Source organism: Patiria miniata, unplaced genomic scaffold (genome assembly GCF_015706575.1).
Source record: "Patiria miniata isolate m_02_andy unplaced genomic scaffold, ASM1570657v1 HiC_scaffold_5, whole genome shotgun sequence".
Taxonomy (NCBI): domain Eukaryota; kingdom Metazoa; phylum Echinodermata; class Asteroidea; order Valvatida; family Asterinidae; genus Patiria; species Patiria miniata.
Window position 1 is genome coordinate 11,239,540 of NW_024037072.1, and position 23,010 is coordinate 11,262,549.

At 39.4% G+C, this 23,010-nt stretch overlaps 1 protein-coding gene across 1 annotated transcript in view; it reads left to right on the top strand.

The window, feature by feature from the left end:
- LOC119740895 (ras-specific guanine nucleotide-releasing factor 2-like) overlaps positions 1-23,010 on the top strand; it is an 83,524-nt gene that overhangs the window by 28,396 nt on the left and 32,118 nt on the right. Inside the window, exons 4-8 of the mRNA XM_038216367.1 lie at positions 3,137-3,284; positions 4,632-4,724; positions 10,444-10,697; positions 21,281-21,360; positions 22,357-22,553. Coding sequence (XP_038072295.1) covers positions 3,137-3,284; positions 4,632-4,724; positions 10,444-10,697; positions 21,281-21,360; positions 22,357-22,553 — 772 coding nt within the window. The remainder of the gene's footprint in view (positions 1-3,136; positions 3,285-4,631; positions 4,725-10,443; positions 10,698-21,280; positions 21,361-22,356; positions 22,554-23,010) is intronic.

Sequence of the window (23,010 nt, forward strand, 5' to 3'; positions counted from 1 at the left end):
GGAGGGGAGCAACTGCCCCTGCCCACCCTCGACAATGATAGGCCTAAATTGAAAATATGGTGTATTTTTGGGGGAAAATGTGCTTTGCCCCTATCTGGAAAAAATCCTGGCGACGCCCATGAGCGCGCATGACACACACAAAGTTGGAACATGCAATGCAGCATTGGAGATGCGTGCGTGTTGTGTGTAGTGGGCATCTAACGGATGCAGTCTATTGACTGAAGCTCAACTGAAGATACCGGTAGGATTTCAAGTGTAACATGTAGCATGCAGGCTAATACATTGTAGATCAACCACTTGTCAGTCAAATTGTCCTGGATTAAACTTGCCCGGCTGCATGTAAATGCATAGTGGTTCATGATAATGAATCGCTGCTTTCACAGTCAGTGATAGTTATTTTAAAATTACAATGACATTACACAAATGTCATGCAAGTTTAAGTCCTTCAGATACATTGTAAACCTGACACTTGTAGATCCTTCTTTAATATGCCAGCATGTGAACACTTGTTTATTTTTGACAGATTCTTTTTGTTTGGAGTCCATAATTCCATGGCTTTAGACCGACTCACTCATTTACTATGAAGAAATTTAAGCCTGGGTAAAAACTAGTGCACAGCATGCTGCATGTGTACAAATACAGAGCACAGTCATCATGGTCATGACAGTAAGCCCTGCCACTCTACAGTCACCCATATACCGCACACTTCAAGTGTGTACCGTATTTATTGCCTAGGCACACACTCTTGCAAGGCATTGCCATAAAGTCAAGTGATTATCGGGCGGCGCTCGGGCCACTGCACTGGCAGATGAGGTTACATGTGCTGAGCCCATCACCTCTAAAAGTCAAGAGAGATCAATAAATATGTACACACGCGTAAAGATCTACCGTCAGACATGCGTCAGGTGATGTTGCTCAAGCCTTAACTGCCGTACTGGTTATAGTGTCAAATGATGACTTATGTGTGGCTACCGTATATATAATTGCATCAAGTGTACTTCACTACCGTAGGTTTCGGTATCAAAATGTATAGATATATCTCCATGCCAAATTACATTTACAGAACCAGGTATTTTCGTGCAAATTACTGCTTGAAATGATTTGGACCGATATATGTACGTGTCCATGCAACAGATTGACTAGAGTTCAATGCAATAGATCTTTATCATGCTGCCACCATTTTAGTCATGTCCCCTGTATCCAGTAACGGTACTGAATGATAATGCTTTTTGTTCAAAAAGGAACCAGACTGTTTTTCCTTCCAGTCTCGCTTTGGTTACGTTGATTTGAATGGGAAAAAATCATGATGGCCGCAACATGATAATGGTCTATTTGTAATATCCCCTGCCCCCCCCCCCCTTTTTTAATTAATAAAGCCACTTCATGCCTATCACATGACAGTTGGCAATTCAATTTTCAAAAAGGATATGTAATTTCCCATAAAACATTTCTCTACAGTGATCTGATACACTTACATGTTCAGTACATTTACATTATAAATGTACATGTATGAAGTTTTTTTTTTTTTTTTTTAGGAAAACAAAGCAATAATGTCAATAGCTGATGTATTTGCTGCAGGAGGGAATTTCCCTCTTTTCTCCCATCTGGCTTACGAGCAGCCCACTTGTCAACATGAAAATAAATTGAAAAAATGTGTTAGTTATCATTCACATAATATAATATAATATAATGTAATATTTTATTCGGCAGATTGACATATATACACGCAATTACAATAAATACATAAAATTTGATAGTCAAACAAAAGAATATACAAACATTAAGAAACCAAGTAAACACTACACACGAAAGACAGAACGTGGACAGTGCAGGGCTGCCAAGGAGAAGAACAAGAGTGAAACAAAACACTGTCGCCAATAGGGCGTGTCTCTCCAACCCTGCACAATGACAGGCACATAACACAGACCAAGCACAAAACAATTAAAACACCAAAATTGCACAAGGGAGGAAATGTCCAAGGGAGTATAATATGGGATTAAAAAATGGGCAGGGTAGATGAGGCTAACTGAAGGAAGTGGATAGGAGAACCGGGCAGTACAACAGAGGGAGGGAGACAGGGAAGGAGAAGATGGTGTATTATGTAAAATGTATGCATGTACCGGTAATTAACCCTACTGCTGTCTGAACAGTCAAAGACCGTCAAAAAAAAATTCAATCATCTTCCCTGCCATGCCTTTTACACTGGCTAGTCACCAACTGTCAGATCACATTTCAAGCTAGCAAGTGCTTTGACTAGCCAAATTCGACAACAGACAAAGCAGGCAAGAGTCTGTACAGTCAAAGCACCTACAGTCAAAGCATAGCTGTTGATTCAGTAACTGGTACCTGTACAATGTACACAAACAGTCACAGCCAGTCAATCCTGCTTTACGTAGGCTGGGAGCTCTTAACTGTTAAAAACAGTCACCTGATTGATATTGACTGAAAAGACAACTTGCACGGAGTGTATGTTTGCATAGGAGGGTTAAATAATTCTAATTTCTAGTAAACTGCAATACGAAGATCTTGTGCAAACTGTAATGTTCAGTACCAGTACATGTGTATTCACTCAAATGAGGTAATGTGTGGATACACATGTAATTCCAAGGATTTTAGTTAATCATTTAACTGAAGAGCATATTTTGATCTTTTATATGAGCACTCGTGCAAAAAATTGTAATAATAATTTACAGAAGATTTGGTTAAACACGTTTTTGATTATAGTTTCTCTGTATGCATGTATTCCATTGTTTGTGACCTAATTAGTACTGTACATGCATGGGCAATTCCATTAGAAGGTGGCCGTGGCTAAAATGTGGACATTTATGAAATTGCTGCTTTTTTGTTGTTGTTGTTGTTGTTTTTTTGGTGCATTAGAGGTGTAGAAGGAAATCAAATTTTTTTTTTAGGGTTGAAGTTACCTAAAAAAGAAGAGATCATATTTTGGTCAGAATAAAACACAAATTTATATTTTTTATGAGCGAACAAAAAAAAGGAATTTATTGAAGAGCATGGAAAAGATCTACTTACTTGTAAAAAAAAAATTGTCTGTTTGTCCTTTGACAGTACACATGTATTTAGATTTGTAGGTCATTACTAAATTGATACAAATGTGTGTTTTATCGTCTTTACTCAGTTTCAATACACTCTTGCTGGAGAAGGAGGAATTGGAGCAGAAATATCTGCATCTTCTGCAGATCTTAGACAGTGAGAAGACAGCCAAGCTGGGACTGCGCCAACAGTGTGAGGATCTGACCAAGGAAGTGATCCGACTCAAAGCAGAGGTTGGTTCATATACAGGGTAGTCATAAAGCCTTATCACATTATCGTCATTCGTACTCGTGTTGGGTCCACTGTGAAACTGCAGGGCCCAATTTTATGGTGCTGCTTAACAGTTAGCAGAAAAGTTGTGCTAATTGCAGCAGAAAATTGTGCTAACTTTAAGCACTATTTCATGACGTGGATGTGCTAACGGTTGCAGGCGCATGGTGATTTCAGTTGTTACATCAATGATTTAAGCAACTTTTTTCCTCCGAGGTAAGCATGCCACTTGCTGTGCTTGCTGCTAATACAGTCTCCGTGAAATAGACGGAGGCTCTGTTAGCAGAAAATCATGTGCTGAGCAGCGACATGAAATTGGGTTCTGGTCCAATCGAACGTTACCAGTTAACTACAATGTAGGCATATCATTAAACAATTGTTGACTGCTGTGATGTGGAATATGACGTTTTGAACACCTGATGGGCGCACAGTACCCTTGGCTTCGCCTAGGGTGCTATGCGCCCCTCGGGTGTTCAAAACGTCATATCCAACATCACAGCAGTCAACAATTGTTTTGTTATACCTCTGTCCTGGATTCTTTGGATTGTGATGTAAAAATCACGAAAACAAACGGCAGTAAACACAACAATCATGACAATCTAACGGCAACTCACATGCATGTCGCGTGCTCGAAACAGCTGATTGTCTGCTAGTTCCCTGCTCCCACTCTTGTGTGAAAACATGGTGAAAATAGCGTGGGTACCAACGATACAAGTGTTTCACACCTTACCTACCGTAGGAGTGTGCCACGACCTTTCATAAAGTTAACACGTGATCGTTCTAGGCCAATGAAAATACAGTATTCAAGACAGAGGTATAACAATCACACTTATAACAGTTTGTACACGGAACGGCGGTAGATTTTGGAGCCTCTCAACCCTTGACGGGACCAAGTTTGTATTATACCCCTGTAGACAGATAAAGAGCTGTACCTGTCTGCCTGTGTAAAAACCATGTTGGTTTTCTTGCTAGTGTGAAATGTGCTTGAGCCTGTTCAAACACAGATAATTTTGATAGCGTAAAAGGGTCTTTTGTGTGACACCCATTACAGATTGTCATTCCAAAGTCACGCCAAACCAAACTGTTAAGAGCAACTGTAGTCAACCAAAATGGAATTTGGTTTCAGCAAGACGAAATTTGTACACTAATTTTTTCATGAACTGGACCAACTACCGGTATCTTTCGCATGAAGTCGCTCCTTATTGTTTGATGAATCAAACTAAATTCAAATTTTCCGTATAGTTTAATAACGGGGTCCATTTTGTGAATCATTTATGTTACAAATTTTCATGCTCTGGTATCTTTGTCAGCTGAACATACTTCAGAAGAAAGAGAGGAAGTTGTCCAACTCAATCCATGAACATTTCTCCAGGGAGCCAGAGAACATCAAGAAGATCAAACGGGTAAGAGCTCAGTGACCAGCTGTATTCCCTGTGTGCACTACCCCCTGGAGGCGCTGTTTCCTAGTGCAATCTTCAGCAAGTCCGAGTGAGAACTGTACATGTTTGGGTGTATCCGTTTGGGTGTACATGTTTGGGTGTATCCGTAGTTCAACTACGTTCAACAGAAACGTCCAATATACTGTAAATATCACCATCAAATCCTCCCACATTTTACATTGTATTTGTCACTGCATGCAGATACAGAACCAAATTTTGAACTACCGGGTACATTCAGACATTTTGTGGGAAAAAAGTATCATTTGAACTCTTCCAAGCTCCAAGCAGACACTTCAGATGCTAAAATACAATTTCAAAACTTTGCATGATAGTACAGAAATTGATTTTCACGCAAACTTAATTGCTGTGTCTTGTGAGCAATGCCCGATTTTCATTTTTCTAATCTTAACAACATCCTGTATATGGTTCAATGTGGCATACGGTATCTGGTTTGTCTTTTGGTGGTAGATAATGCGGGAGCAATTTACCATGTACTTTTAGGTGACTTTTTTCCTAATCAGTATCATTTTATTTACCTCATAAAAAAAACCCGGAAAAGTCAGCCAAAGAAATGTTCCCACGTGTCATATGATATAAAGATATTTAGGTGTGGTTGAAATATAGAGATAGTTAGTGTAATTGTACACACCAACATTCCTCTACTATCTGGTTGCGAAATCACATCCTCTTCATACTTGGCCTTGTATGGTATGTTTTTGACATATGCGCTTTGTGTACAAGTACCCCCTCAATGGTAAGAAAGGGAGAGTAACGGGAGACCACTGGGAGAGACATTCAACGCATTGTCGACAACGCCTGAGGATCATGTGAAGATGCTATATATTGTGTGCACATTTAGAATAAATGGAAAGATTTCCATATAAGAAGTTCACTAATTTTCCTCTGTATTGACTAACAAGCCCCCAGATAGCAATTTCATGTCATCAAAGTCAATTTGAGCAGTGAGAAAATACAAGCATTTTCTTAGAAAACACTTAGAATTTTTCAGTCCAACCTCATAGGGTTTGTACACAGGGTGTTGAGTGAACTTCTTATATGGAAATCTTTCCGAATAAATAATTAGTCGTGCGTTCATGTACATATGTACTTCATGCTATACGCGCACACCATGTGTCCTTGAAATGTGGGGCCTGCATATCATTGCATTCAATTGTGTGTTGCAATGCCCATTGAAAATCTCGCCAAGTGCAACTTTTACTTTTGGGGTTTCAGGAGCTTCAGTGCTTGTGCTCTTGTGATTTCTTACACAGTGTTCCCAAGTGAGGTGTCAAAATGTATATTTTTGATTTTTTGTTTTGATTTTTGATTTTTTGTTTACCGAGAATGTCCCAAGGATGATTCTGAAAACTGCTTAGTTTCTTTTTGTGCCGGGTGTATATTTCTGTTCAGTTTAGTAAAAGCAGTCGACAACAACTTTTTTAAACCTGAACTTAACCCAGACTAATTGTTCTTAAATGTCTCCCTTCTCTTGGTTGTTTAAAAAAAATTGGTCCAGATTTCAAAGAGAAGATAACTGTCATCTTCCCTGTTTCATAAACTTGTCTTCTTGGCAAGAAGAAGCCAACTGTTACACAACATACAGTGTGTAACACGGTATCATTTTTGTTTCTTGTATTTTTTATTTTCTTTTATCGTGACATATACTGTACTTGTAGGGTAAAAAAAAATGTGAGCTGCCTTAAGCAGAAAACTAATGCTTCCGCTGCCGAACTTGTCATCTAAATTATAGATTAGATAAATTATACATTCCTTAGTCTGTAAGTACATGTACAAACACTTGATTCACTGTATGTATAATTTACTTGTAAAAGTCAGTGATCCCATTAGAACAAGTGGGACTGAAAAGCATCGCAGGCCAGTGTTACGGCCATTAAAAAAAGCAATTCGCCCATCGCTATCACAGGTACATATATTTGTGCTGTCGTCTGTCTATAGCCCGCGGCCAGAATAGCATTGATTCTCAACAGAGTAATCTGTGGTCAGTGGTGCGTAGCCTCAGTGATAGCGTTGCCGTGACCATGTCTCCATCCCCAGCGTACAGAAGGCCAAGGTATCCCGACAAGCCATGCTTGGCTGTATAATTACATCCAGCGATGTCAGCCCGCGCGTTGTTTTAATGCTGATTCCCTGCCGCGCTCTCATTGGGTAATTACCTTCATCACTGTGGCTGTGCTGCCGGTTTAATGTGACCTCGATACACGATTCTTGATCTATTAGATCAGTACTCTGTCAAGTGGAAGGTTGCGTTCACCCCCCCCCCCCCCTTCTGTCTCTCGTGTGTGGATATTAGATTTGATTTAAAGGGAATATACAACATTTGCAAACATCGAAAAATAAAACTACCAAGTTTTTGCGAAATACCTTAATAGGATGTTGGTAAATGACAGTCTAAAGCATCCTGTAAAATTATGGCACCTGGTATACTGTCATTTTCAAGAAAAGTGGTATTTTTGTATCAATTTCCAACGCTGATCGGCCGATCAGCGTTGGAAACAACTGGTTTTTTTTTTTAAATACTGGCCCCAATTGACCATTGCACTTGTTTGCAATCGATTACAAACCTATGAACGGGTACGAGCCAGCTAGACTGGTTCCCTGACCTTACAATTCCCCAATGTATGTAAACTGCTCTGTTTCTTCTTATATGGAGTCAGGGAACCAGACTACAGGAAAATGATCGTTTTTCTTGGTTTTTATAGAATTTTCGAACCCAAAACCTCAAAAAAGTCAGTGTAACTATATTTGCTTTATATTTCCAACCCCCCAATTCCATCCATTTCTGAAAATTACAGCAAGAGCAAATGATGTATATTCCCTTTAATAGCCTTGAATGAATAACCTCAGCTCAGTGAACTGAAACTGAGTTGAACTGCACAATCCAAAACATGCTTGGTGTGGTGTGAATGACGGTCCTGAAATGCTCAACTAAAACTACAACTTCAAATGTAATGATATGTGCAGACTGCATATTTACTTTGTCTAGAAATGATTAATTTTTTTTGAAAATGAATGAGTTTGTTAATTTGTTTCCCCCAGGGGAACAAACACATGTACACTGACAGCTAGAAATCAAAGTATTTTCCTGAAAACATAAATGAGCCGTTTGTTTTAAATCAAATTTATAATTGAAACTGAAACAATATCATTTGGGAAAAAAGAATGTATCCTTGGGGCCTGTAACAAACAAAAAATTTAGACATTGAAAAAAAATACAAAGAAGATATACATTTGTGTGTAATGGTAATAAAAAGTATTTGCAACATGTTGATTGAATTACATTTAACATGAAATTACCAATCCAGATTGCAAAAACACTAAGTCATTTACAGGACTTTAAGCTTGAGCATGTTATTCTTGTCTTCTGTTTGGTGTTATCCAGGCAACACTCTGCCCGGCACGCTGCAAGGAGAAATAGGACTGAGCATGAAAAGAAAGGAACGTTAAAAACATCCCTGGTTTAGGACATGCACATGTATGTATCTCTAAGTTGTTTTGCAGGGCATCCTCATCAGAGCACCGAGATCAGATCTCCAATTCATCTGCTTGTATTTAAACACGCATCCCCTGGAATTCCCCAGCCCATTCACATCAAAACTGCTTCCCCAAACAACGGATCAAAAGACGTCTGTCGTCCTTTGTCCTCTAGTAGGGATGCTACTGCCTGATAGCTGTTGGACATATGTGTATCTCTAGCTCCCTTGGGGTCTGCACAGCCGATGGATAAAGGAGCTGATATGCGCAGATATTTTGCTAAGAACGTGGAGAATAGGCATAATTCGCAATGCAAAAACGGGTTAACGATGTTGTGCTTCTCCCCCTACACTCATGAGCTCCCCCCCCCCCTCTATGGCGAAAGCGTTGTGCAAGTTACATGTATTGTACATTTGAAGCAACTGCCTCATGACGGATTATCTGAACAATAGCTAGCATGTATGTTTTCGCCATTGAAGGGGGCCTCTGTGATAGAAGTGACGTCATGCCCTGATTGGTAATAAATGCATCGTGACAGTTCTCAGCTTATTCATATGCTGAGCGCACAAATTTGCTTAGTCGTTAGTTGTTGTGCTACACATGTATGTGCATGAATATCGTGAAAGTTCTTAGCTGATTTAAGCTGAGCACATCAGTTTGCTAAGTACAAAAATTATTTGCTTTTAGCAAAAACAGATTTCCAACCAAATTGTTGGGCTGTAAAGTAACTGTTTTCAACAAAGTACAATTTACAGTATAATTTGTGCTTTCTAAAGGCCATTCAAAGGCGCAAGTCTCCATGTACATGTACATGTACCGGTAGATGATTAGTACACGTACATTAAATTGAAAATATTAATGTGAAAAGATGTGTTTTGAGTCCTAATGACTCCTGTCGAGCACATAATATCAGCAATATTTTCTGCGTACATCTACATACATGTACACTGTATATCAGCAGTTCCAAGAAACTGGTCGCAGGAATCAAAAAAGGAAAGGATCATTCTTCACGCTTGTAATAAACGCACACTGCATGCCAGCTTCATGCTTTTGTAGTCAGGAGAGAGTGAGTGATCGAGTGAATGAACAAACGAGTTACATTAGAGTGACAAGCACCTCCCTTGACATCCTCCGAAGGAAAGGATGTTGAGATTGCCTTGCAGACAGATTTGACTTGTCAGTGATACGTATCAGGGGACCATGCTCCTTGCTTGTTTTGTCTCCCTTGATTGTTGAACCTTGTGATGCGTGGGGGGGGGGGGGGGGTTTGGAGTGCGGTAATAGGTTGTGTAGGGTTGATGGCCGTTCATGTTGTAACTTATGATTTTACAAGCAAATCAGCATAACCAATTTTTCAATGAACTGGGTTTTCAGTGTTTTGTATATTTAACCGAACTACAGAATTAATTACCATTAATTGGAGAGAATTTAAGTTGCACACCCCGTGCTCTTAAAAATTTAATATTTTTTTTCCCCATGAATTTTAAATATGTATATTTTGTTTTAACAAAAAACTACTCTAGTCCAATTTTTGGTGTCTGAAACAATCTGAAACAGGCTTTCATTTTGCAAACATAGAATTATTGTCAGGTGACCAATAATTTGAATTTTGTATAGAAGTAATTTAATAAATTAAGGGGGGGGGGTATTTTTGCATCTAATGTGTCATTCAAAACTGAAACACTTGTAAGTTGCCAAGAAAACAGTATATTGAAAAATATTTTTTTTTTTAAATGGTGAAACTAGAAATAACAGGGAATACAGCTTTAAAACAATGTATTTTACCCAGCTGTGATTGTTTAACCATCCTCCCCAAGATCAGATGTTTTTTATCAAAAATTCCATCTTATGAATGTTTTTTATCCTGTCCCGTATCCACATTTTAACGGTACATGTATTTATCAATTCTAATGCTTTTTAATAAAACTTGTTCACCGCTTTTCCACATTTTTTTCGCCTTTTCATTTAATCCCAGTTACCATGGTTACTGTACTGCACACAATGAACATGTGTTTCTTACATTCAGGTTCACAGTCTCATCTGGGGTTTTGGATACATCTGTTCTTAATACTCTTCTTAAAAACTGAAACATGTACTCACTTCTCACTTTTTAAGCTTGCTCCTTGTTTGTGTTCATACTGTGTGTTTGAAGGGTCTATTCTGTTTCTTCTTGTACACCTGTGATTCCCAGGTTCAGAGCTTCATCCGGGGCTGGTTATGCCGACGACGTTGGAAGGCCATTGTCCAAGACTACATTCGCTCCCCGCACGCTGAGAGCATGCGCAAGCGCAACAGCATCGTGTTCGGCATGGTGGAGTGTGAGAGAGAGTACGTGGAGCAGCTGTCCACGCTGGTCTCTTGTTTCCTGCGGCCCCTCAAGATGGCCGCCAGCTCCAAGAAGCCTCTCATCTCCCACGAGGATGTCAACTCGGTGTTCCTCAACAGGTAGGCATGTCAGTGGAGATCGTCTCACGAATACCGCCATCTTTGTGGTCATGTTGTAACTTTTGGGGGCATTTCATGGAAAATACGTCCCGTTATACATGTACATTATGTCCTCATGATGGGACATAGTTTCCATGAAATGCCCCAAAAGATTACCACGTGATCACAAAGACGGTGGTATCAGTGTAACCATCTTTGGAAGTTCACCTGTGTCAGTATTTAGATCTCAAGTCCGAACGTAAAGTTTTCTGCTCTAAACAAAAAAAGTTATTCCGTAACTAAAACTTCAATCAAAAACTGTGGTCTCCATCAGGAGGATGACGCAGATGTTGAATGTTGTTACCTTGTGCACACGTGATCCCAAACCCGGAATTCAGACTCCTAAGAGTTTGTACAAAACACACAAAATGTCCTGCTTCATTGATGGTTTGCAGAGTTGTAAGCAAGTCAATCACAATAGTCAAATCACAAGTCATGTCATAAGACAAGTCACAAGTAACAAGGGATGAACAATGACAAAGACATTGTCACAGCTCATTTGAATATCTTGTGACTTGACTTCAGACTTAAGATGCCTTGTGGTGACTTTTGACTGACTCAGTCACAACTCCGCTGGTTTGTAGTCTCTGGTGAAGGCTACCTTTCTGGACTCCCCTTTTGAAATACATGTACATGTACAGTGTATGTTGTTTGGAAGACTGGAGTGACCAATGATTGACTAGTCTGGGCACTGAATTTCTGCATACTCACAGTGGCCCCGTAATGGCAGAAGCATTAATTGTGTCAGTTCATATTGCCCAGAGTAACACTCATGGGGGGGGGGGGGGTGTACACTAGCTGACGCATATTTTGTAAACTAAATTGAGTTCTGAATTGACCTGCCATATCGTGTCTTTTGACACATTCTGTAATTGACTTTTGCTGCTTGTGTCGAGTTGACAACTGACTTTATACATGTATGGTAAATGGCTAGCTTCATAGGAATTAAGCCAGCCTTGGTAGTGAAATACCCAAGTTGGCTTCCTTTCTGCCAGGAAGTACAAGTAAAGACATGGATTCCACAGTTCGATTCCCGATTTTACATGCTTGGCGCTTAATTTCAACACCCTGGATTTGTATAAAGTTGCGAATAGGAATTAAACCAGCCTTGCTTGTGGAATACCCATGTTGGCTTCCTTTCTGCCAGGAAGTACAAGTAAAGACATGGATGCCACAGTTCGATTCCTGATTTTACATGTTTGGCGCTTAATTTCAACACCCTGGATTTGTATAAAGTTGCGAATAGGAATTAAACCAGCCTTGCTTGTGGAATACCCATGTTGGCTTCCTTTCTGCCAGGAAGTACAAGTAAAGACATGGATGCCACAGTTCGATTCCTGATTTTACATGTTTGGCGCTTAATTTCAACACCCTGGATTTGTATAAAGTTGCGCTGCAGGTACAGTTATAACATTATGAAATAAACAAGCTTTTTTTTTTTCCTGAAAGGAACCTGTATCAAACACATACATGTTAATATGCCGTAACCTAACATTCATCATGAAGTACATGTATAGGATTATGTATATTTTGTTTGCATATTCGGCATGGACTTGGATATATTGCTGCTGTTGGCATATAATATTATGTTTATTTTGAATGGCCCAGAGTCAGGGAAACAACCATCTGTTCATTTTGTACAAATGTGTGGTTGGTCTCACACGACATTTAACATACCGGTAATGTACATGTAAATTGAAAATGCACTGTACTGGGTGTCGGTATATGGGCGATGATACAAGGCGGTTATGCATTTGAGTCATGAGTCAAGTACATGTACATGTATGACATTGTCATGATAGTGCCAATCTGCACAATCGCTACTTGCAGTGGTCAGGTGTTCTAGTGTGAACATTTTGAAATAGTCCTTTTTATCCCCCTGGCTGTAAACCGGAGGGGGATATTGCGTATTCCTTCTGTTTATTTGTCTGTCCGTGCGTGTTTGTGGTGTAAATCGAGGACACACATGTTCAACATCATCGTTGAATCGAGGACGGAAACCGAATCGAGGACTCCTCGGTTGGAAAACATGTGCAAAACAATGAGGGCTGTTGCGGAAAAGTTAGAGTACAAACAAAGGAAAAGGGAAGAGGAAGAAAAGAAAATTCTCGATTTTACAACATAAACAAACGTGTGTGTGCATGTGGGCGTGTTCATCTGTTCAAACCGGGGATGAAAAAGTCCAGAGAACAAAAGAGAACAATATTGTCCACGATTCCCAGCATACGTCCGCGATTGGGGTCGTGAACAAATCATATGGGAGTCTTCCTAAAAAGTTAAAGAGTACAAACAAAAGAAGGACAATCTATGGATGTCCACGATCGACGGTGTGTAAATTCTTGTTTCATAGTTGTGGGGACTTACACTCGTCCCCACGAGGTATTTGTGGGGACCGAAAATGCTATGGGGGACAGCAGAAAGTCCCCAAAACTCGGTCCTAATTTCCCTAACAATAAAAACTTCCCCATAACGCGGTGTACATGTATGCCTACCTGAACATGTTTACGTGTGTGTGTTATGTTTTGGTTATGTTAACTCTTGTCAGCACGATAACTTGAGAAATACTGTACTTACGAACTTGACATTTGGTTTGTGGGTTGTTCTTGATAGTCTTAAGAAGCCTATTGCTTTTGGGGCTGACAGGTCAAAGGTCAAGGTCATTATTGCTAAAACAATAGAAAGCTTGTCAACGCGATAACTTGAGAAAAACTTTACTTAGAAACTTGAAATTTGGTTTGTGGGTTGTTCTTGATAGTCTTAAGGAGCCTATTGCTTTTGGGGCCGACAGGTCAAAGGTCAAGGTCATTATTACTAAAACAATAGAAATCTTCCATTTTGGTCAGGGACATGCTGACAGTATCCGTACTAACTGACTGTATAAAAACTGCCAGCATGCCAGGGGGATCACGCAAGTCTCACTTGCAGTATTTTTGTTGTTTCTGTAAACATTCTTGCCGTCGGCTTTCTGTCCACTACATTTGTACATGTACCGGTACGTGCAGTCAAGTTGCACTTTACAGTTGAAATTATACCAAATTCATGTGTGCATTTATGTGCATATTTACCCGGTACTTCCTTTTTTTCTGTCCAACTGTTTTCCAAAAAGGGTTACAAATGTACTTACATTGGTCTGTTAGTTTTGGTGTGTTTTTTTGTACAAGTACCGGCAATTTTACAGACATGAGTCAGCCTATCTGAAAGAATGGTTTTTATTTTTATCTTATTTTTTTAAGACTTCTTTTGGCTATTTTTGGGAGGAAGTGTTCAGTCACCCACACTTCCCAAGAATCCATTTTTATTTCTGAACTTCTGCTTTCTTAACCTACATTGTATACCTACATTGTACATTTGTGTAATGTGCCGATAGCCTGGAGGTTATGCAGCTCTGTGTATGCTGAAAATATTAAAAACACAAAAAGCATTTAAAAATGATTTTCGAGTTACATGTATTTTGATCTGGCATGTATGGTTCATGAATTGCAAAACACAGTGTACAGAAGTTTGTGTGCTGGGCTGCAAAGCAAAACCATGCTGGTCATTCAATAAATTTGGGGTCCCCTTTTTTTCTTGCCCCTGTTACATCTGACATCTATTCACTTCTTGTTGCAGTCGTCATCATCTGATGCACTCCTTATTGCAGTCATTAATCTTCAAGACTGATTATGAATAGCAGAGTATACCTACCCAACAAATACACAAATTGTTTGAAGTCATTCTTACTTGAATGGCAAATTACAAACTACCAAGGTAATTGGACAGAAACAAATGTCACACTTTTACACACTTGTTACATGTAGACCCTAAATTTATAGAATGACACATGTTTCAAATGGGCAAGACCATAGTAACTCGTGTTACATTTAATGGGGGTTTTTCCATCAACTCTGTGCTGAAATGCCTGAGGAAACTGCTCCACATCTTATAGTAGGAGCTCAAGACTAATGAGTTTGTGAGGAACAAGACCGAGAGTCTTGTGGGTCCCCAGGAACCTCTTCTTGCAACCATGGTTCGGCCACGTCAGGCGGCATAACCGCCTATGCAAGACCATCATGCAGCTCAGGGCGCCGTTGAGGGAGGACGCAGGTGAGGACACCAACGGAAGATCTGGTTTGACAACGTAAAAGAATGGACAAACATGACTATGTCAGAACTCCTAGTGCAGGCCGCTGACAGACCAGCATGGAGGAGGACTTCAGCTTTTTCTGCCCTCAGGTCCCCCCCGACAATGGCAACAGTCAAGGGAAACGGCGTAACATAACAGTAACTGTGCTGTTACTCTATAAAGTCAGAGCATTTAGTGGGGATTTTTTTATCGCTGAAGAACCCTTGCAGTTACATGTAAGTGACTAACCTGCAAAAAAGAGGCCAATAAAATAAATTTCTGATGGTTTGGCAATAAGTTTTTTATCAGTAACTCACATTGCAAAAAAAAAAGGACACAGCAAAAATGTAAATACTTTGCATTTGAAAAGTCTGTCATATTGTGCACTGTTGGAACAATCTTGCCAGTGCCCTTACATCATTAGGATGTAAGTCATGTTTGTTTCCATAACAACGTAACTCTCGATACAGTTTGTCCTCCCATCTTTGGTACAACTTAAAACATAAAAAAAACTAGTAATCGAACAGAAAGGTTCTTTTTGCATAAAATGTTAGCCTTTATCTCTGCCATAAAAACTTAACACGTGGATTTCGCATGAAAACAAGATGCTATAGTGACTCCCTAAAAACCCTAATTTTAGCGCCCAAAAAACAGTGGGTTTTTTCAAGTTGACAAAAAAAAGTAAGTTTGAGTTTGTTGTCCCATTTAATTTGATACCACATGTGAGATTGTAATGCATGTAGTTCTGAAGATTTCATAATTTTTTCCACTTGTCAGCTGTGCCCACTTTTGCATGGCATTGCCCATATATATATGCCATTCCCAATATTCATATGGAAAAGTGGGCAAAGAATTTTTTAAAAGCATTCTGTCACTTAGTTAATCATTCATGTCATGTCCCATCCTTGCTTCTCAAATTACAGTGTAAAGTCAGATTCAGCAGAGAGAGAAATGTACAAATAGATGAAATCGGAGCTCTCAGAGAATTCAATTCATCATGGCAAAGAAATGATTAGAATTGCTTTGATGATGATACATTTAGCCCCGCTGTACAATGAATGGTTTCTCCATCAGACTGATGATGTCTCATTTCCATTTCCCCCTCCCTTTCTAGCGGACAAGTTCAACAGGGCCATCCCAACAGTCAGAATCAAGCAAGTGACTGGATTGAACAGTTGATTGTTTTTAACAGTTGAGTGCTTTCTGCCTTCATGTACATAAAGCAGGATTGACTGTCTGTGAAAGAACTACCGGTACATGTACATGTACATGTTTATGTTCACAAGATGAATTTGCATTGGGGTGATGATGTGTATCAATATTAGGTTTTGCCCTTTACGGAGGTATATTTACAATGAACATATGTACCGTTACATGCATAAGATTTGGTAGTAGGAGATTGATAAGCCATCAATGAACATTACTACCATGCAGCTTACAAACAAATGTCCTTGCTTTTGTTTGTTGATCATGTTAGTTGAATTTGATTAGTCACAGTGCTGACCTTAAATAAGATCTGAATGTTGGTGGCTAGCCTGTATAAAGTTTAATGGGAGGGAAAGTGGATTGAATTTCTGACTTCCTGTAACCATACATGTACCGGTATGATGTACCGGTATCTATTATTATTAGTTGTACATGTATTTAAAGTACTATACCCCAGCAGGTACGAACATACATGTACATGTATGTAATGTTTAAAGATTATTTGAATAATATAAGGCTTACATGTAAGTAAACCTCATTTAACATAATTGCTTTCATCTGAACAATTTCACAAAACATACATTGTATAAGTCACCATTTAATGCCATGGGGCATATTATCTTGCCTGCCAGTAGTCATGTGGGGGCAAATGCCCTTGAAGCGATATATAATTTTGTGCTCATTTTTCCAATATCATCAGGCACATTTTCTTTTTTTAAGCATTAACCCTCATACTATTTAAGTTCACCAGTGGTCAAAATATTTGTACATGTAGGCCTATCTCACCTCCTGGCATACATGTACTATGTACAAACCAATGGGGGTCTTAATTGACCAATATTGAATGACCCAAGTAATAACCAGGCTGACAATGCATGTTTCTATAGCTAGGAGGGTAAAGCGTCTTCCCCCCCCCCCCCCCACCCCCAGAAAAATGGTGGCCACCGGTACATGTACATGTACATTGTACATGTACATTTTATACATGTACTTATGCATGATGTGGTATACATACATAATGTACAAAATATCTTAAATAAGGTGTGGAATTAAGCCTTCATCATATTGGTAGGGTTGGCATGTACCGGTACTTTCAAAAGTACAGTGGCATTTGGCTTTAAAATTTCAAGGCAGATGATGCTTATTTGTAATGACGTACGTTAATAAAAAAAAAAACAGGGTTGTCAAAACTGCTGGCGAGACACAAATTAAACACTGTCTACGACCTCATTGTGCATGCAGCAATCTTTTTTCATTTAGGATAATTCCTTTTTCAGTCTCATTGCGGCAGTATGAATTTTGACAGCGTTCACTTCACTGCCAAAAGACATGTTTGCATAATTGGAGGAACATCGGTAATTACGCGGAAACGAACCTAACGGTTTAATGAGAAAAACTGCGCTTAAACTCAAAAGTGAAGACAAGGCTGGCCAGGCCTCACAAAATGTTTAAAAATGTAGTTGCCCTTTGGGCAGGGGTGTTTGAAAATCTGGTTGCCCGAATTTCATATTCAGTTGCCCAATAAAGAACTTTTAATGGCCGATTAATTACACTTGCACGGTATATCATCGCCCGTGGCAAACTGGAATGAAAAGATTTGTAGCTGGTGCATTGTACCCTGCCCCTTAACTTCCGTAGAAGTAACGCACTTAATACGGAGTTGGGTTATCAGTGAATCAAACAACGTGTGACTGCGTCATGTCACGTGGACACCGTTTTTTTTCTCATGATTTTAATCTTTTTAGTTTTATTGTTAATTGTCACCATTGGATATTAAAAAAACAAAAGAAAAAAACTTCAATAAAAAGGAAAGAAAATGGGGAGGTAGATTATAGAGTTCAGCACAGTTCCAAAGCACAATGTAACGCCCGTTATATATAAAGCATTAGTGTGATGTTGGTAATAACAATAACAGGTACCAGCCAAAACGAATCAGTGGTCAATCTCAATCTGTACGTACGGTCCGGCTACATCATGCAGCAACGTGTGTAGGCAGCGAATGCAATCCTGTGTACATGTACGTGTGTTTCCAAAAATATTATGACCGGAGCGCTGTGCACCATGTACCATGCCAGCGCGTTGCAGAGCGCGGGTACCGTACACACGCACGCAGCCATGGTCGACCACTGCCAGCCACGCACGCTTGCAAAATGGTGACACTGAGCACAGCAGCTTATAGTACAAAATGTTGATATTATCATAATTATTGTTCGACGCTGTGCACATGTATGGGATTCTGGAACTTTTGAAAATCCCAAGGACTAAAACAAAATTTAAACAACATATAAAAATGTGTGAGTATTGGTGAAAAAAATGTGGTTGCCCGTCGGGCTGGCAACCTGGAACTTTTGGTTGTCTGACAAAATATTTGGGTTGTCCCTGGACGTCGGGCTGATTTTGCGAGCCCTGCTTCAGGTCCTAAATACCATGTGAAATACTTCTGCCTGAGATGGTTTCAATCGAAAGAAAATAATTGTTGATTTAGTGGTTTGTAGTGTGTGTTGGCAACGGAATCCAGATATGACACTCCAAAATTGTGCGTACATGATACATCCATTGTATGTTTTCTGTTTTCTCAAAATGTACATGATGTATGGTAGCCACTGAGCTAAAACTTCAACAGGTTAGATGTTATGCACCCTACATGTACTTCAGATTTTGAGCAATTTTGTTGCTTCAATTGAAGAAAAAAGAAAAGCAATTTTTTGTACATATGTACCTTTAAACATGTTAAAAGGAATAAAGAATGAGTGTGTGTGCAAGAGTACCAGCAATATTGCGATTTGTTTCCGGTTTGCTGCTTGGTTGTACAGGTTGCTTGCTATTAGAACGAACTGAGGATGATTATATGAAAAGTTACATACACACACACTCTTACTTTTGTATGCAAATTACGTACTTACCCAATTGTTTTACACATGCATGGTGTGATTTTGTATCATTATCAACCAAATGTACTGGTACGTGTATACATATGACAGCTTCATGCACAATTTGCATAATTGCGTCTCAATTAACAAATTTGAATGACAAAGGCATATACCCCCAACACAACCAACCTTAAACTTGTTAAATGGTTCATCCATTTTTTCATTGTATTTTTAGATCTGCGCATTATACATGTAGATATACTGTGTAAATTATTAATTTGTACTCATACATGTAAAATGAAAACTGAAATTGAAAAAAAAAGCCTTTAATTAACCCATTCGATTCAGACCACACTTGGTGACTTTACTGTTTAAAGTTGCCCTTCAGAAAAATATGTATACATGTATTCCGGTACAAGTAGGTGCACACATACACCTTTATACACATGCAAAAGTACATGCACAAGGGAGCACCTGACTTGGCCGAAAAAAAAACCTTCCAAACAGAAGATGCCCTCGGTATCAGTAGAGGTGTCCATATTTCTCCTCTTGCTTCCCCTCATTCCATCTCTGCCATGTCAGTCAATAGTCCCTGATATTGGCAAACAATGCAATGGCATTTGGACGACCCCGCAATACATACCGGTTACCTGCACATGCTTCAGTTGTCCTCGCGAATTGTCCCCGCAGCAGCATTTGATAGATGACCTTTTCTGGTGCGACTTTTTTTTTTTTTGGATGCATCTTTATTGAGAAGCACTTTCAAGGTATAAATCCAGTGAACTATAAGGATAATGGAGGACGCCGGTAGAACTCGCTTGAAAAGGTCAGAAATTGCTTGGGATATTGTTGGAAGAGGGGAAATATGGGGAGGGAGGAGAGGAGGATTGGGCACTCTGATGTTTGCACACACTGACGGTCAAAAAAAAAATTATACCGGTATATTAAAAAAAATATCTTGTGTGTGACCCTTCGGCATTTATCAGGACACCCCTAGCAGGATGTTATCGGTATATGGGGCATACATAAGGTTTTCAAAGAGAAAAAGATAAAGAAGGCGAAGCATCTGGGTTTGACAAGTCAAAGATGCATATAAAATTTCGGCTTCATTTAAATTGGGTGACACTATATGATACATGACTGGTTTGGGACTGCCAAGATCTGATACATGTACAAATAAATTCTACACAACATGGTTGTGAACTAGAAATTTTATCTGACGTGGTATACCGTGGTACATGTAAAATTTCAGCCAAATTACACTCCCCCAAAAAACAGAAAACAAAAACAAAAAAAATACTGTTGTGAGTTTTGGGTGTTTTCATGATGTGAGTACTGGCCTGGTAGGGTATAAAACGTGTGAATTTTCCAAGTTCTAACTACAATCTCATTTCTGATACGTGATTTTAAGTACAGACATATATTTTCAGGAAATGCAACCTAGTTCTTGCATGTGTACACATGGTACAATGTTGCATGCTGTGCTGAAAAAAAAAGTTCAAAATTGTGAAGTTTGGCTGTAAAAATTTAAGTAAAGCGTGTCTACGTTTTGACAAATTGATGAGCCTGAGTTTTACAAAAGTTGTCACAGCTTGTCATTCATTTTTTTCATTTGTGTTTTCAATTTGTGTGTTACATGGACTTGGGTTGTACATAAGTCAGGGTTAATTAGATGGGTCTTGATGCATTACCTGTAAAGCAAAAGGTTTTCTTGAATGGGAGATGTCCATGTGTACATTATAAGTGCAAAGAGTGCAACTCGCAGTGCTGTGCTACACTGCAAAGGGTTGTTCAGTGTGTACACACATGCGTCACTTGTCTTGACAAGTGACATGTCTGGGGTCTAAATGAAGAGTCAAGTCTTCTGGCCAGCCACTGTCTGATCTGGAGACCTGTCAGGGCATGGGTCTGTTGCGATAATCTGGCTTTCGGTAGCTGCCGTTGCTGCCACTTGAACCTTGCTTTCGTCAGGCGCTCCAAGCAACCGCTTCTTGTCAGATTTTTTTTTTTTTTTCAGGACTCTTGTGTTAGGAAGACTTAACCAAGACCTCTAGTCAAGCACTCCTATTTGAACTGATGCCCTTTCCCTCTGCTTGTAGCACAGATTAAAGAAGTTGTGTTTACTTTGGCTATTTTGGGCTGTAGTCAGTGAAGGCATTTGTCGAACTGGTTTCATTATTTTTCCTTTTTCTACTACATTTGCTATTTTTTTAACTTGTGTTAATCCTTTGCTTTTTTGAACAGGGTCGTCAGAGAATTGAAAGCAGCCTGTACCAATGGTTGCGGTTAATGTTAACCATAGTAAATTATATGTTCAGAATGGAGATGTTTTGATACATTTTCCTCACTTTTTCCTTTGTTCCCAGTGAAACTGTGTTTTTCCTGCACCAGATATTCTACAAGGGACTGAGTGCAAGAATGGAACACTGGCCAAAACTGGTGCTCGGTAAAGTACAGAATTTTGTATTGTCATTTGAATTGGTGTCTGGAACATTTAGCAATATATGACCTGTTCTGTCAAAAGCAGACGCTTCTGGGCAGAGGTTGAAATTGAGATAGGGCCAAAAACGCTGTGGGGGTGAGTTTTATAGATTTTCAAATTTTGCATATTTGTAATCCTGAACATGTCTAAAATATAGTATAAAAGTTTGAAACCCTAATTTGAACTCTACATATACTATTTTTGATGATTTTGATAAGGTATATCACTTAAAAAAAACTGTTTTGTGACGTTCATGGCCATTTTCTCCGTTTTCTACTTTTCGACACAATGAACTTCAAAATAGCATAACTCTGCCCAGGAATGACCGGTTTCAAAAATTAAACCACCTATTAAAAGTAAAAAGAACATATGTTAACAATATGTAAAAATATCATTTTCGACCTTATGCCCAGAAAAGTCTGATTTTGACAGAACAGGTCACATATGCCTAGGACCATGAATTCAGTTGCAATGTGGTGCGTACATGTACATGAACAATTGATGGCACTAGCTGATCTCCAATGTTTGGAGGCACACTGCATGCACATAGTGGTTCATACATATTTTTTCTGCAAAGGATACAAACAACCATATCTTAACCTGTACCATCTTTCTGTCTCACATCTCCCTAATCTAGAATTGGAGTTCCAACCCTTTCCTCAATTTTACATACATTGAGTTTATGGCACTGCTGTAACATTTCATGATGTGCTGCTGAGGATCACACTCGTAGACTAATCTAGCAGTTGCCATAATAGTCTGTACACGGACTAAAAATGGCGGCCCATGGCAGGTCATTTTATGACCAAATCATGTATGTGTAAACAAAATTCACGGAACAAGATCAGAAATGGCTTCCTCGTGAAAATAAGGTACATTTGTATGGAACTTGTGGAAATCAGATTAGCCTTTAACAGAGTATGATATTAATATGGACCCTCACCGTTCCTTCCAATGCAGGGGACCTGTTTGATATGCTGCTGCCCATGCTGTGCATCTACAACGAGTACGTGCGCAATCACCACTACAGCCTGCAGGTGTTAGCTGAATGCAAACAGAAGAGTCCCATGTTCAACCAGTTACTCAAGTGCTACGAGTCCAAGCCCATCTGTGAGGGGCGATCGCTGGAGACATTCCTCACCTACCCCATGCATCAAGTAAGATTGGTTGAAACTTTTGCTGTGTCCATATTATAGGCTGCAGCTGGCAATAACTCATTTGCCTAACTCATTTGTGTGTTATTCCCGGCGATACCAAGCAATGTGGAAGCAGACTTAGATTCTTTACTACCATTTATTACCATTTTGACTGCCTTAATGTGGGTGTGGCAATTAATCTGAACACCTTAGGGATGTTTGGCACGTTTTTTGAAGTGAAGATGAGTGTGCCATGCATTCTTGTTAAAAAAAAAACATGCCCCACCTACAGAATTCAAAAGTTAACAATCGTTGAATGCTGTGATGTGGGATATGGAATTTTTAACACCCAATGGGCGTAGAGCACCTGATGTACATGTAGAGCAAAGGGTGATGGGCGTCCTCGAGGGAGCAAATACCCCCTCGACCCACAATGCAGCAGGAAATAGTTGTTTTGTTATATCGTACCACTATCTAC